Genomic DNA, 16,284 nt, shown 5'->3' with positions numbered 1-16,284 from the left:
TAAACAAATTCTGTTATTTCTCTTTCAGAAACATCTCCCAATAATGACCCTTCTCCCATCCTATTAACTGATTTAGTTCAGGATTCCAACATTTTTGTTTGGGTTATTGCAGTAGCCTCCTACCTGATCTTCATGCCTCTAATTATAACTATTATTACTATAGCTGTTTCATTGTTCAGTTATTTGCCCTCTAATTGACACTGACTCACGGCTACCCCTTGTGTGTCAGTGTAGACCTGTGCTTCATTGGGCTTTCAATGGCTGGTTTTTCAGAAGTAGATCACCAGGCACCTCTGGGTGAACTTGAACCTCCAAACTTTTGATTAGCAACTGAGAGCATTAACCATTTGTAAGACCCAGGGATTACATTATTATAGCCGCTATCTTTTATCAGTGCTTTCTATATATCAGATACGTTGCAAAGAGCTATACATACGTTCTCTCACTTAATTCTTCCAGCTTAATTGGGTATTTTTATCCCCAGTGTTCGGATGTGAAAACTGAGGCATAGATAAATTTAAATTATTTGCCAATTGTAACAAATCAAGAAAGTTACAAGAAAGCAGAGCTAGGCTTAGATTCCATGTCCCTTTGACTTTTTAAGTCTCTCTCCCACCTAACCCACATCCAACAATGTTGCCAGAGGAGACTTTCTAAAACACAGATCTGACGATGCCACTCTTGCCTACCACAGGAGAAAATTGAAACCCACTATCTTGGCATTAAGGCCTTTAACAATCTATCCGCAACTTGACCTGTCAGCCCCAACACTCCTTCTACTACATTGAATTTCCCATGATTCCCTACAAAGTTCAGGCCCTCTGACAACTTTAGCATCTTCTTGCAATATCACTCTTTCTCCTTCCTGCCTGGTAAACTCTTATTCATCCCTCAAAACCCTGTTTAAATGTCACTTCCTGGATGAAGTTTTCATCAGTTCTCGAAGGAAAATCCAGTGTGTTCTATCTTTCTGTGACCTGATAGCATTTTATTTGACATCTCTGTCACAGAATAAACAAAATGTACTAAAATTTATCTCTTTTCAAGTCTATTTATCCGCCTTGAAAAAAGTTACTCAATGGCAAAGATCACAACATATTGATCAGGATATCTCCCATTGTATCTTGCCGAGTACCTGGTACATTGTTAGTGCTCAATTAATGCTTACTGAACGAAATGCCTTTGCTATCTCCGTTTTTCTGACCATTCACTTCTCATCCCACAGCAATCTTGCTTCAGTCCCAATTATGCTACCAAAAGGCCTATCCTGAAAGTTACCAATGTCTGTGGAAACTAAGTGTTATAGTTGATATTTGCCTTGAAAAAGATAAAAGAAACACAGGATGTTTAGTTATTATTTAGTTCAGGTTTACTTAAGTATATTTTGGTCTAGAATATATTGTTTTCCATCCAGTAACCAAAGATTATTTTGTTCTAGTCTACACTTGGCCCTGATAACATTTTAGTTCCTAAATATTACTAATCTTTGTTGCCTTCAGCAAGGAAGCACTTGGACCAATAATGATTAAGTCCTCTGCTTCATTAGGTGGGTCTGGGGGAATTAGGCCAATGAGTGAGAAACCAGCAGCATCTCTGATACAGCAGGTCAATTGGAGCAGCCAGCAAGGTGTTCTACTCTGATGGCCCGGAGCCTGGGTAGGACTGAACCTGGTCTGGTTGGAGGCTGGACCAGCTGCACATCCTTCCTGCCTGGGGGTTACCTTAGAATCCAACCTGCCTCCCACAACAACCCTTGGGCAGGAAGTCATGATCCAAGAGGACTCAGTCACATAGCACCTTCTCTGTTGCTGCTACTGTGTGCCGCAGAGTCGATTCTGACTCGTGGCACTCCCATGTGACAGAGTAGAACTTCCCCATAGGGTTTTCTTGGCTGTAATCTTTACAGAAGCAGATTACCAGGTCTTTCTCCCACAGAGTCACTGAGTGGGTTCAAACCGCCAACCTTTTAATTGCCAAGTGTTTAATCGCTGCACCACCAAGGCTCCTTAGTACCCTCTGTAAGCCACAGCAATCCTACAGAGAATGCCTGATTCCAGGAGGACCTGCTCTGGTCCCAAGGCGGAGAATCCGGAGGACAGGTGGCAGTGCCACATGGTCACGTCACTGAATGCACAGGCTCCTCCCTTTTAAAAATCCCTAGCCTAACTCACTGTATTCACGTTAAGAGTCATTTGCAACAACCAATCAAAAACCAAGCCAAACCCATTACCGTCGAGTCGATTCTGACTCAGCGAACCTATAGGACAGAGTAGAACTGCCCCACAGGATTTCCAAAGGGCGGCTGATGGATTTGAACTGCTGACCTGTTGGTTAGCAGCCAAATGCTTAACCACTGTGCTACAAGACTCCTGCAACAACCAAGAAACCTCTTAAATGCCAGATCCAGAAGGCCTGTCTCAGTCTTTACTGCAAGACTTTGTAGTCCCTGAGAGTTACACATCCCTGCCTCCTTCCAGTGACTTCTAGACCTTTGCTTTCTCCCATCTGCCCCTCATATGGCTTCTTCTTCTCAGTCTCCTTAAGGATGCTTTCCTCCACCACCAGCCTCATAAATGCTGTTCAGCAGGAAACCATTCCCCCCAGTTAAAGTCACCAGCAGTTTCATCTAATAAGGAGATGGCTTCCAAACCTCTCAGCACTTCAGCCCAAATGGGTAGCCCACTGAGCACTCCCTAAGAACCTCAAAGTGAAAATGTCTGAACCTAAACGTATCATCTTGCTCTCATGCTAAAACCTGTACTCTGTATTACCTAATTAGATGATGTCATGGATTGAAATGTTTCCCCTAAAAATATACGTATCAATTTGGCTAGGCCATGATTCCCAGTATTGTGGGATTTCCACTATTTTGTCATCTGATGTGATTTTCCTATGCGTTGTAAATCCTGTCACTGTGATGTTAATGAGATGGATTAGCGGCAGTTATGTTGATGAGATCTATAAGATTAGATTGTGTTTTAAGCCAATCTCTTTTGAGATACAAAGGAGAGAATTGAACAGAGAGACAAAGGGACCTCAGACCACCAAGAACGCAGCACCAGGAGCAGAGCTCGTCCTTTGGACCCAGGGTCCTTGCGCCTGAGAAGCTCCTCAATGAGGGGAAGACTGATGACAAGGACCTTCCTCCAGAGCCGACAGAGAGAGAAAGCCTTCCTCTGGCACTGATGCCCTGAATTCGGACTTCTAGCCTACTAGCCTGTGAGAGAATAAATTTCTCTTTGTTAAAGCCATCTGCTCGTGGTATTTCTATTATAGCAGCACTAGATAACTAAGACAGATGACTTGTCTTCCTTTCATTAACACCTCCCTCCTCTCTCTAAACTAATCAATGACCAAATCATTGCTGATTTTACCTCTGGGAGAGTTCTCAAATCCATTTCTTTCTCTGCACTGCTTTGGTCAAACCCTTGCCCTCTGTGTGGTCGCCAAGCCTGAAATCTCTTGATTTATACTTCTCTTGTGGCAGTGGAGCTCTGGTGGCACAATGGTTAAGTACTCGACTGCTAATATAAAGGCTGGTGATTTAAACCCACCCAAAAGCTCCACAGGAGAAAGACCTGGCAATCTGCTTCCGTCTGTGAAGATTACAGCCAAGAAAACCCTATGGGGAAGTTCTACTGTGTAACATGGGGTCACTATGAGTCAAAAATCGACTCAAAGCATACAACAACAACAACATATGGCAATGGATACTTAATTCTTTGTATTTGTAGTCTCTAGACACTTCTGATTTCTCCATACTAGGCTATGACTTCCTTGGATACAGAAACATTGTCTTTTTTTGTCCTTTGATCCCCTGTGCTAACACTGTGCTTTGCACATATTAAATGCTCAATAAACAGACTTTGGCAATAGAGAACGGTTTATCTTAAAATGACTGTACTTATTCCTCCAAAGAGTAGCTCATTAGATAATTATTTACTCTAGTTCTTCCCAACCCAATTAACAACATTATACATATACACAGACCATACACACAGACACGCTCACACACAGTATGCCCTGAGTTACCTTTAAATCAATCTTCTAGCAACGACAATGAAAGGATCTATTTCCCAAATAATTAAAACATGAATCGGTTCAAATTTTTGTTCCTGGCCTTCCTTGAGGAAAACAACACAATGCTTAGTAGCAAATGAGAAATTGTTTTTCAAATCTATATATTCCAAATGCCACCAAACATAGGTCATGTACCTTTTTCTTGCATTTTGATCCCATTGCTACGACTTAGTGTGGTAATTATATTACAAAGCTATTATTCAATGAAATGAAAATGGCCAAACAATTTCAATGCTTGTCTAAGAAGACTCCGTCAGAATGCAATTATGAATGAAATTACAATGGCAAAATAATTGAAATGCAAGTCTGGAAGGCACAGTTATGAAACCATTAAAATGCTTCTGTTGGGGATTCACAGCATTGAGTGAAACTATACACTCCTAGGGACACATTTTTAATTCACTAAAGCAGGCAACATTTATGGACAGATGAAAATATCTGTGCTCCAATTGTTCTGCTGCCTTATCTACACTTCTGAATGCCACTGGGGGTGTGAAACACCATCAGGCTTTACAAGTTTATAGGCTAGACTGATAAGAGAACCACATGTGACACTGTGCTTACATTCAGCACCCAGAAGATAAAGCCACAAGGACAAGCTCAGCTTATATTTTCTGAATATTTCCAATATAAAAGCTAGAGTCATCACATGAAAAGAACTTTATTCTACATATAAGCTTTCAGTTATTAGATATTTGCGTGGATATATTTCTAAGAATCTATGCTCTTAACACATTCTGCTGATATATTCTTTTATCAAAATCTTGATAACTATTTTGATGGCCAGGCTTACAATGGGTATACTTGGTCACTGAAGAAACAAAAAGAAATACAGTGCTAGATACAACACAGATAATGGCCCCTCTGACGAGTGATTGAGGACCCTTTTCTGAAGCATGTCCTGCGTTCTAATGGTTGAACACACAAATGATTCTACCAGCAAAAGTGTGCAAATCATCCCCCCACAAACACACACGCGCACAACTGCCCTTCACAGTCTGCCTTCAGAGATCCAGTCCTCTGTTAAGCCACTAAAGAAACGCAAGCTAGGAGTGGGCCATATAAAAGAAACAAGCGTTAAAGGGGGAAAAAATATGTAAATGTTTTCTCATTCATGATTTTCTTTGTTGTGTTATCCTACAGAAAGTTAAAATGATATTTAATCTTAATCACACAGAAAATCTCTCAGCATCAACGATGGTAACATTACTTAGTAAAGTAAGGAGGTTTCCACAAAAGGAATTGTACACTTTTGTTTTTCAATCTTTAAAGGAAACACGTTGTGGTTGGCTGCTATTGAGTCAATTCTGACTCATAGGGACTCCACATGACAGAGTAGGATTGCCCCACAGGGTTAAGCAGATCACCAGGTCTTTCTCCCTTGAGCTGCCCAGATGGGTTGGAACCGCCAACCTTTTGATTAGCAGCCAAATGTTGAACGGCTGCACCAAAAGGACTCCTTTTAGAAATACAGACATCAAGGAGTCTTAGTTTCTTTCACAGGCTCTGGAACACATAAAGATTTCATACGCACATAAACATGGTTTTTGAGGCAAGCTTTGCAGAGAGAGTTTGAAACCCCTCGTGATTTCATGCAGTGTGTGTCTGAGGCAGACACTTCCACTGTTGGGGCTATTCCACCGTTTGCACATTTCCACTGCGTGCCTCCATATTTCCCCTGCACAAACTTAAGGAGGGTTAACTACAGCTTTATAAAAATATGAACCTTGAGTGCACCGTCGCTTTAAAACAAAAATCAAATCCATTGTCTAGATATTTCATAGAGAGGCCATATTATTTTAAAAATATGCAATTCAAATATGATTTGAAATAGGTTTTTAAATCGTATGTGGAAATTAAGTTTTTCCACTTTATGCAAAAATGCATGAACCAGAAAAGAGATAGAAAAAGCCACCTAGAAAAAATTCTATGAATAAGGCTACTCAAAAAAGAAACAAACATATATGTAGTTTATAGGAAAAATAAAAATTAGCAAGACCCCATAAGCATTTAAGTCTTGTATTATACATAAAATTTGGAATCTGAAAATCACATTTGTCAGAGTTTTGTAGAGTTAACCTCTGTTTTTAGAAAAGCGTTGAGTAAGTTTTATATAATAGTGCCCTATTAAACTTCCCAGGGCATACTTTTGGAAGTTAATGAAAGAGAAATGAATGCAACTATTTTACTTGTTTAAGTTAAAATGCAGTGTTCTAAGTTACTTTGAGATTCATCAAAAATAAGTTGGATTGATGCATGGATAGAAGGACACATAGATAGATCCAAAACCAAACCGAACCTGTTGCCATCAGTCAGTTCTGACTCATGGCGACCCCATGTGTTGCAGACTAGAACTGCCCTATAGAGTTTTCTTGGCTGTAATCTTTCCAGATATAGACTGTCAGGACTTTCTTATGTGGTGCTGCTGGGTGAGTTCTAACCACCAACCTTTAGGTTAGTAGTCAAGAACAAACAGCTTATATCACCCAGGGATCTCCATGGATTGACAGATAAGTGACAAAGAAAATATAGTTAACGCTAACTATAGAATCTAGGTGGTGGATGTATGTGGGGGTTCACGGTACAATTCTTTCATTTCTTTTGTATGTTTGAAATTTTTCATACTGAAGTGCTGGAAAAAATGCAGTGATCTAGATGCAAAGAATTTATTCTCTGTGTTGGTAACTGTGCTCCACAAATAAATGAGTTTCAGAATTTATCTCCTGTCATGGCGTACTCACCTAGCCATCCGGATCCTGAATTTGGTATACACAGGTCCGTCTCAGCACTGGGCAACACGAAGCCCACGACAAACACCTCCACACCATCAGCCATGAGGGCCATGCCCAGGACGAAGAAAAGAGCCCACTGAAAACGGCCGTGACCACACTCTTGGATTATCAGCTCATACTGCTGGGCTAGCTCTTCCTCGTCGGCTCTCCTCTCTGACTCCAGCTCCCGGCGGTCCTTGAACTTATCAACCTTGGGTTGCCTCACCGACACGATGCTGTCTTTCCCTTCGTTCATGCTGGGGATGCCCTGATACTCCCCTTCATAGATTTCATCGTCTTCATCATGACCTTCTGTAGCTTCACTTGAGCCTTCGTCATCATTGGCCTTCCCGTCGTAGGTTTCTCCAGGAGGGTAGTAATCATCGTCATCTTCTTCATCTTGGAACCGACTGTAGGACCTCTGGGTGTATCCGTCCTGGGCCCGGTCCACTGCTTGGTTCACCTTTTTTACTGTTTGTTTCTTCACCTCTTTGGCAATGTCCTTGGCACCTTTCATCAGTGAAGTCCTATCCTTGTAAGAGTCTTCCATCTTATCTCAACTGGTGGCCAACGAGAAGATGAAGATTTTTCAGACTCTGGTCAGTGGTTCAGCCTTGACAGCATCATCTACTTTGGGTTCAAAATGGAGCTGTAAGAGATAAAGAACCAGAGAAGATATTTATTATATTATTCCTTTCTAGGTCTTTTTTGCCACATATTTCTTTGTCTCTTTTTACTGCCCCACAGTCTGAAAGTCACAGAATTCACTTTTTCTTTCTTAGACCTCACTGTACATGTACACACTATATGCTGGTTCTCTGCTCAAATGTGATCGGCACTTGGAGTGTTAGGGTTTTTAGTGTTATTACTCTTTTGTTTTGAAGGAACTCTGTACTCTGGGTAACTTTATATAGAATGCACAATGTTCCCCGAGAATAAAACAAGACACGTTGCACCTTTAAAAGATCATCCAAGACATCTTAAAGCGTGATAAGGATATACTCTGATTGAGAAAAAGAATATTGCTGACTGACACACAAACACACACAGCGAAGGTAAAACCAGAGTGCTAGCAGAAGAACCCTGTCTGCCAGTATTTCCTCACATTGAAAAAAACAGAGAAGCAACCAAGCCTCATAAGCAGCCATTGACTTATACGCAACATTACAAAACCATACAAATATATAGGTGTATATTTATTTCTTTGTAAAATTGCATTTCTCCCACGCTTTCATTGTGTCTCCTTCCAATAAATGATAGTAGAGACTGACATGGCACCCAAAACTGACAATGAGTATTTTCCCCAATATAGCAGTTGGATCTATAAGAAATTGGGCAGGGTTTATTAAATAATTTCGCAGACACCTTTGATAAGCATTAAATTAGAATATCTGTCCTGTCAGCCAGTCTTTCAGAACCACACCCAGGCCAGCAGGGAGAGTCAAATACATGCGATATCCTTTCACAACCCCAGGCTGTAGGTACTCCAGGCTTAATCTCCCCTTACTTCTTCTCTCCCTCCCCACCCCCCCAACACCCCACCTTGTCCTACTGCCCCTCTGGTTAGCTGCTGTCTAGGACACCAGTCTACAGCCTCCCATGGCCCGTCATGTGGTCTTCTGTCTCACTGACAGTCCCCCATGTCTTGGAATGACCCCATGGTAACTTATCTTTCACCTGTCCACTGAGCTGTCTCTAGTGGCTTAAGTGAGACAGTGTTAGACCCACCCTCGTACACAGCTAATAACATAAAGGTGAGAAAGATGTTCCTCTTCATCACCAATTCCCCAAGTTCCAAGCTGTGGCAGCATTCAAAACATTAATTTATATAATGATCATTTCTACTTTTTCCTTTATATACACCGTGCAGAATACTTGGTAATTGGCTATTACAAACATACATTTAAACAGCTCATTTAGACATTACAAACAAATCCAGCAATAAAGATATGTTTATTTATAAATGGACTGTACTTCAGGATCCCTGAATACATACAAATGCCTAGTGCACAAAACAGAAACATGGATCTGCATGGGCCTGTGTTTAGGAAGACAATAAAATGAACTAATATAAAAATATGGTTATAGGACTTTCTGCAAAAATTTCTTAATGGACAATTTTTCTTTGTTCTCCTTTTTCTTTCTTTTTTGGAGAGCAGTGGAGTAGAGGAAGGAAGCCATGAAGATTAAAAGCCGTAAAGAATAAAACAAAAACCATGTGCATTTCTACCACCCAGAGATGCCCACTCAAAACTACTAGACAACTATGCTTCCAGAGTTTTATAATTAATTCAGAGTACACTGCAAGTTTGCTCCTCAACTTCTTCTAAGATGACTCTATTATCGCTAACCCTTTGAGTGTGAACATGTCCATTTGTTGGATTAGCAGACTATCTGACATAGCATAGCATTTCAACACTTTTAGTAATTCTTGGCTGCAAGCACACCTCCTATAGCAGTGATTCTCAGTTTGGTCCAGGATCCCCAGGGAAGTCCAAGACCACTCAAGGAATCTGTGAGGTCAAACAATCTTCACAACAATGTTGTTGTTGTTGTTGCTGCTACGTACCATCGAGTCTATTCTGACTTACAGCAATCCTGTGTGACACAGTAGAACTGCCCCAAAGGGTTTTCTAGGTTGTAATCTTTATGAAGAAGAATGTAGCACCAGGATTCGAGGAAGACTCATTAACAACATATGATATGTAGATGACACAATCTTGCTTGCTGATAGTGGAGAGGCACTGAAGCACTTACTGATGAAGATCAAAGACTACAGCCTTCAGTATGGATTACACCTCAACATAAAACAAAACAAACATAAAACAAAAAACAACTGGACCAATAAGCAACATCATGATAAACGGGGAAAAGACTGAAGTTGTTTTTTATTTGGATCCACAATCAAGACCCATGGAAGCAGCAATCAAGAAATCAAATGACATATTGCATTGGGCAAATCTGCTGCAAAAGGTCTCTCTAAAGCGTAAAAAGCAATGGTGTCACTTTGAGGACTAAGGTGCACCTGACCCCAGCCATGATATTTTCAATGGCCTCATCTGCATGTGAAAGCTGCACAATGAGTAAGAAAGACAGAAGAAGAATTGATGTCTTTGAATTTGGTGTTGCTGAAGAATATTGAATATACCCTGGACTGCCAGAAGAACGAGCAAGTCTGTCTTCGAAGATGTACAGCCAGAGTGCTCCTTGGAAGTCAGGGTGGCAAGACTTTGTCTCATGTACTTTGGGCATGTTATCAGGAGGAATCAGTCCTGGAGAAGGGAATCATGCTTGGTAAGGTAGAACCAAAAACAACAAAAAGAAACCAAACCTATCGCTGTTGGGTCGACTCTGACTCATAGCACCTTAGAGGACAGAGTAGAACTGTCCCACAGGGTTTCCAAGGAGTGGCAGCCAGATTCAAACTGCCGACCTTTCGGTTAGCAGCCAAACACTTAACCACTGCGCTACCAGGGCCCCAAGGTACTCAAAATACACAGTGGCTGCAACAATGGGCTCCAGCATATCAAGGAATGTAAGGATGGTGCAGGACTGATAACATTTTGTTCTGTTGTACGTGGGATCACCATGAGCTGGGGCCAACCCAATAGTACCCAGCCACCAAAATGGTAAATAAGTTTATTATCTAAACACTATTTTGATACATCATCCATGTATGTGGAATAGGGAGTAGGGGGTGGGAGGAGAGGATTTAGCATGTGTTCAATTTACCATCACGACCTAGAGATTGGCATCTTTGTAACCTGTTTTAATCCTACATTTTATACTGAAAAACTTTTCATGCTTTTAAATGTTCTTCTGCCACTTTTATTTATGCTATACCATAATTCATTTAAAAAAAAAATTTCTCTTATCATCACTTAGGTTGCTTACACATTTTAGCTATTCTTAATAATGCAGTGATGTAAACCTTTGTTTTAGATCTTAGTAAGAATTTGAGGCCAAAGAGAGGATCTAGTTTTGATGATTTTAAAATATAGTACCACATTATCCTTTGAAAAGACTATAAAAAGTTGTAACTCCCAGAAGCAGGTAGGAAAGCCCCAATTTCCTTATGTTATCACCTATACTGGGGATGAGCAGCTGAGATTTCTGCCAAGTTAGTGAAAAATGGTGTATCTTTTTAGGTTGCATTTGATTACCAGTGAAATCGAGCATGTCTTTCCTCGTGGAATCTTTTGCCCTTTGCCCATTTTTGTATCGAGGTCTTTTTCTTATTGAACTTTAAGAATAATTTGCATGGTAAGAATATAAACTCTTTTATCATGTATGTTGTAAGTGTTTTTCTCAGATGGCCTCATCTGTGGTGTTTCTGTCATGCAAAGCTACTAAATTATTTTTATGTAGTCTATTTATAACGTTCTCTTACATTTTCTGCTTTGTATAAAGTTTTATTAAGGCCTTCCTAAGCTCCCAAAATATTAATGTATATTTGTTCTAATTATTTTTATAGTTTCATTGTTTAATGCTTAGTCCTGGAATTTGTTATATTACATAAGCAAGGGGTTTTTAAAAATTAGTAACCAAATATCTCAGAAACATTTATTAAAATGCCCGTTTTATGACACATATGCTACATGTATTAGTATCTCATTGGGTTTATACTATGCTCCACAGATACGTGTATCTACTGTTACCCTGGTGCTATCTGGTTTTAATTTTTATAACTTTGTTTTAAGTTTTAAAACCCATCAGTGTATGTGTCCCTCTTGACTCATCCTTTTCAAATATTTATTGGTTATTCTCATACCTTCTCTTCCAAATGAACTTTAAAATTGCTGAGCCTTTTTTCCAGAAAATTTTAATTAGAATTTTAATTAGGACTGTAGTAAATTTATAAATTAATTTTAGGAGAACTGAAATCCTTAAAATAGTCATCTCATCCAGGAATACAGTATATCTTTCTATTTATTCAAATCTTCTTCATATAGCTCAAGGAAGTTTAGAAGTTTTCTTCTTATTGTGGCAGTTATTTATCGAATAAGATAAAAAATAAGATACATACACACATACACAAATATATATCTCTTATTCATTTGCATATTTGCTTCTTGGTTTCTCATAACCATACTATATACGCTGGCCACAAACTGACTTCTGCCAAATCTATTGAGTTGATCAGAAAGTGTGTACTCTCCTGCAGTAAAACAGCATTGTTATTGTGTGTAGTCGAGTCAATTCTGACTCATAGTGACCATATAGGACAGAGTAGAGCTGCCCCATAGGGTTTCCTAGGCTGTAATCATTACAGGAGCACGTCGCCAGGTTTTTCTGCCACGGAGTCACTGGTGGGTTTGAACCGCTGACCTTGCAGTTAGCAGCCAAGCAGTTAGCCATTGCGCCACCAGGGCTCCTTACAACTGTATTACTGGGGAACAACTCCCTGAATTTTAATCAGGGAGTAGAGGGAATAAGCTGCAAGGAACAGGTCAGATTTTCTTGAGCATAATTCAGAAAGGGAAAGCTCTGAAGGCTCCTACGTAGTTGGCAGGATCCTTTCACCCCCTGAGGAAATCTGATGCCTTAGGAACATTAAAATAATCTGCATTATCAAGCATAATTAGTTAGAAAACCTGTAATGCACAATTCCACTTTTAAATAACAGTGAGACCTTCTCTTTCATTAAATGATCAAAGACAGATTCAGACAGATGATTCTTGCAGCATTAAAAAGAGACAGCAGATTTGAAGGCGACCCCTCTGTGAATCCGGTGATTTGCTTCTTTCACTCAAAGTGAATGTGGTCAGTTCTGCTTCTTTCACTGGGGCTTAGGAATCATGTAAGCGGATCTCAATGAGTAAGTCTATGACTTAATTCCTTCCCAGGAGCACGTGGGCCACCAGGAGCCACCACTGTGCTCAGGCTCTCCAGGGATCTTTGGAAAAGCTGCTAGGGTTGGGAAGAGCAGAAGGAGAAAACAGAATTCTCTCCCCAACTCTGGTTATCTTCCCTGGGATTAAAAGAGGGCCCCAAAAGATCAAGTCTTTCATTCAACAAGTATTTATTAAGCACCTATTACGTGCCAGGGACTCTTCTAGGAAGTGAATCTAAGAAATTGAACAAAACGCACAAAGTCCCTGAGTGCACAGATCTCCCTTTCTAGAGTCAAGACAGACAATAAAACAAATAAGTGAACATGTACTTTCATGTAGCAGTGAGCACTACAATAAAAAGAAGGATAAGCGCTCCTATAGAATTCTCTGCAATGATGAAAATGTTCTAGATCTGTGCTGCCCAGTACAGCAGCCACTACCCAAATATGCTAAGGAGCACTTGTAATGCGGCTAGTGAATTTTTAAATTCACTTGGTTTTAATTAATTTAAATTTAAATAACCACATGTGCCTACCATATTGGATGCAGCAGGGTTAGAGAATATAGAAGTGCTGCGGTTTCAGGAAGAATGGTGAAGGTAGGAGATTCTAAGCAAAATGATATTTGAATAGAAACCCAGTTAAGGTAAAGGCATAGGGCATGCTGCTACCCCAGGGACTCAGGGGTTCCAGGCACAGTTCAAAGTGCAGAATGGCAAGGAGGTCAGATGGCTGAGCAGAGTGAGTCCAGGAGAAGGTGTCAAGGGAAATGGCTGGGACCGGATCATAAAGGGCTTGGAGGGCCACAGGAAGGGCCTGGAGTTTTATTCTAAGTGGGATGGGTTTAGCAGGGCAAGTGACAAGATCTGAAAGAATACAGCTTAATGGGGTATAAAACAAATATTTCTTTTTAAACCTATTTATCTAAACATTGGAAATGGTTTCCTTTTCTATTGCATCTTATTAGTTCTGCTTTTCACACTTGTTATCATCTTTACTCTGATTACAATCACCTGATAACGGATATAAAAACCTCAAAATAAAGGCAGCATTTGTTAAAAGTCTTTAAAGACAGGTTTGAGGAAGGAGGAGGATGGATGGAGGAAGTGCACCTCAGCCATCAGTGAGAAAAATCCAGCTCCTGGTTGTACCTGAGACGTGCTCAGTAAGCATCTGCAATCATCTAAGCTTCTCCATCTCCACATTCATGCAATCGCTCACCAAACCTACTACAAAATAAGACTAGCTGGAGTTCCTTCTTCGTCACCAGAAGTAGAAGGAAAAGAAATAGACCCAGACAATCTATTTATTAGATAATTAGATCATGCATATTTAAAAGTTGGCTATAGAGCCACTCAAATACTGTTTAGCTTCCCATCTCTGGGTCTGCAGTAATGGCACTCAAATACTGAGTGCCATTACTGCAGACCCAGAGATGGGAAGCTAAAAGCAGTCATGCCATCCACATACGGCCTCAGTGGAACAAACACACAGTCCTTCCTACATGGGTACAGAAACGCCACAACATCCCTTGAGCAAACAGGTGTCCTAAAATACTAAAATGATCATAATTACAGAACATAAACAGTGATCTTGTTTACAAGGCCGACACACGCCTGGGTTCCAGTAGTGCTTTTGCCACTTACTAGCTTTGTGACATTCAACTCTTTGCGGTCGAGTCAATTTCTACTCGTAGTGACCCTGTAGGGCAACACAGAACTGCCCCAAAGGGTTTCCAAGGAGTGGCTGGTGGATCCCAACTGCTGACCTTTTGGTTAGCAGCCAGGCTCTTAACCACTTTGCCACCAGGGCTCCTAAAGCACAATAAAAAACATTTTGTGACATTAGGCAAGCTTTTTATGCTGTTCAGTCCTCAACTGCATTATCTGTAAAATGGGAAATAAAAGTGGTGTTGTGAAGATGAAAAGCAAAACCATAAAAAAGCAACACTTGGCACATAGCAACTAGTCAGTAAGTGCTGGTTCACTTGAAATTAAACAAGAAAGAAAGAATGTAATTTATAAATATAATCATCATCCAGCAGTGATAATGCGGGTAACTTAACTTTTTGAAAGGAAAAATGACTATTAAATGTAGGGTGGCTTGTGCTCTTCTCTTGCCTGCAAGCACAGGCTTGTTGTATGGAAAAATTTAAACACTGTTTCAAGTTAAAACAGAGGTTTACTAAGGGTTTAAAGCAATTGCAGTTGGGAAACTACAGAGCCCACTGAAACTGGAACCAGGTTGTCCCCAGGCAGTTTCCTTATACAAGCATTCTTATGGGATGTCTTAGTTATCTAGTGCTGCTACAACAGAAATACCACAAGTGGATGGCTTCAACAAACAGAAGTTTATTCTCTCAGAGTCTAGTAGGCTACAAGTCCGAATTCAGGGCATCAGCTCCGAGGGAAGGCTTTCTTTCTCCATCAGCTCTGGAGGAAGGTCCTTGTTATCAATCTTCCCCTGTTCTAGGTGCTTTTCAGCACAGGGACCCCGGGACCAAAGGATGTGCCCTCCTGGCTCCTCTTGCTTGGTGGTAACAAGGTCCCCCTGTCTCTTTGCTTGCTTCTCTCTTTTATATCTAAAAAGACATTGACTTAAGACAATCTAATCTTGTAAACTGAGTCTTGACTCATTAATATAACTGCCAATAATCCCACCTCATTAACATCATAGAGGCAGGATTTACAACACATATCAGATGACAAAATGGTAGACAATCACACAATACTGGGAATCGTGGCCTAACCAAATTGATACACATTCTGGGGGGACACAATTCAATCCATAACATGGGATAAAAAGAGGAACCAAACCATAAAGGGAGGGTAATTACAGGAAAATCAATGAATATTGTAATAATCACATTCTGATTGGTTACTGATTATTTAATAGTACAGTTAGTGATCACAGATAGTTTCACAGGATGCTTAGATCATGGCCACAAGATGCTTATATTTATTTATCCATTGCATTGGGCAAATCTGCTGCAAAAGACCTCTTCAAAGTGTTAAAATACAAAGATGTCACCTTGAAGACTAAGGTGCACCTCACCCAAGTCATGGTGTTTTCAATTGCCTCATATGCATATGAAAGCTGGACACTGAATCAGGAAGACCAAAGAAGAACTGACACCTTTGAATTGTGGTGTTAGAGAAGAATACTGAATATACCATGGACTGCCAAAAGAATTAACAAATGTATCTTGGAAGAAGTACACCAGAATGCTCCTTAGAAGCAAGGATGGCGAAACTACCTCTCACATACTTTGGGCATGTTATCAGGAGGGATCTGTCCCTGGAGAAGGACATCATGCTTGGTAAAGTACAGGGTCAACGAAAAAGAGGAAGACCCTCAACAAGATGGATTGACACAGTGGCTGCAACAACGAGCTGCAACTGCACTGGGCAGTGTTTTGTTCCTTTGTACACAGGGTCACTATGAGTTGGAATCAACTCAATGGCACCTAACAATACCAACAACATCTTACAAAAATATCTTGTTGGCAACAGCACTCCGACAGCACTCTTCTGGAGTACCTGCATTTCGAGGGGTGCAGACAGTCATTTGGTCAAGGCCCCTTGGGGCATATGGTTTCAC

At 40.4% G+C, this 16,284-nt stretch overlaps 1 protein-coding gene across 3 annotated transcripts in view; it reads right to left on the bottom strand.

Annotated features, from left to right (window-relative positions):
• SV2C (synaptic vesicle glycoprotein 2C) overlaps positions 1–16,284 on the bottom strand; it is a 267,450-nt gene that overhangs the window by 211,543 nt on the left and 39,623 nt on the right. For 2 of the 3 annotated variants that reach the window (XM_049865919.1, XM_049865928.1), the window contains exon 2: positions 6,822–7,500. In XM_049865919.1, the coding sequence (XP_049721876.1) occupies positions 6,822–7,401 (580 nt within the window). In that variant the 5' untranslated portion in view covers positions 7,402–7,500. Of the gene's footprint in view, positions 1–6,821; positions 7,501–16,284 lie in introns of those variants that run through there. The other variant, XM_049865936.1, reaches the window with a different exon arrangement.

Source organism: Elephas maximus, chromosome 2 (genome assembly GCF_024166365.1).
Source record: "Elephas maximus indicus isolate mEleMax1 chromosome 2, mEleMax1 primary haplotype, whole genome shotgun sequence".
Taxonomy (NCBI): Eukaryota; Metazoa; Chordata; class Mammalia; order Proboscidea; family Elephantidae; genus Elephas; species Elephas maximus.
This window is presented reverse-complemented; position numbering and strand designations above follow the sequence as displayed.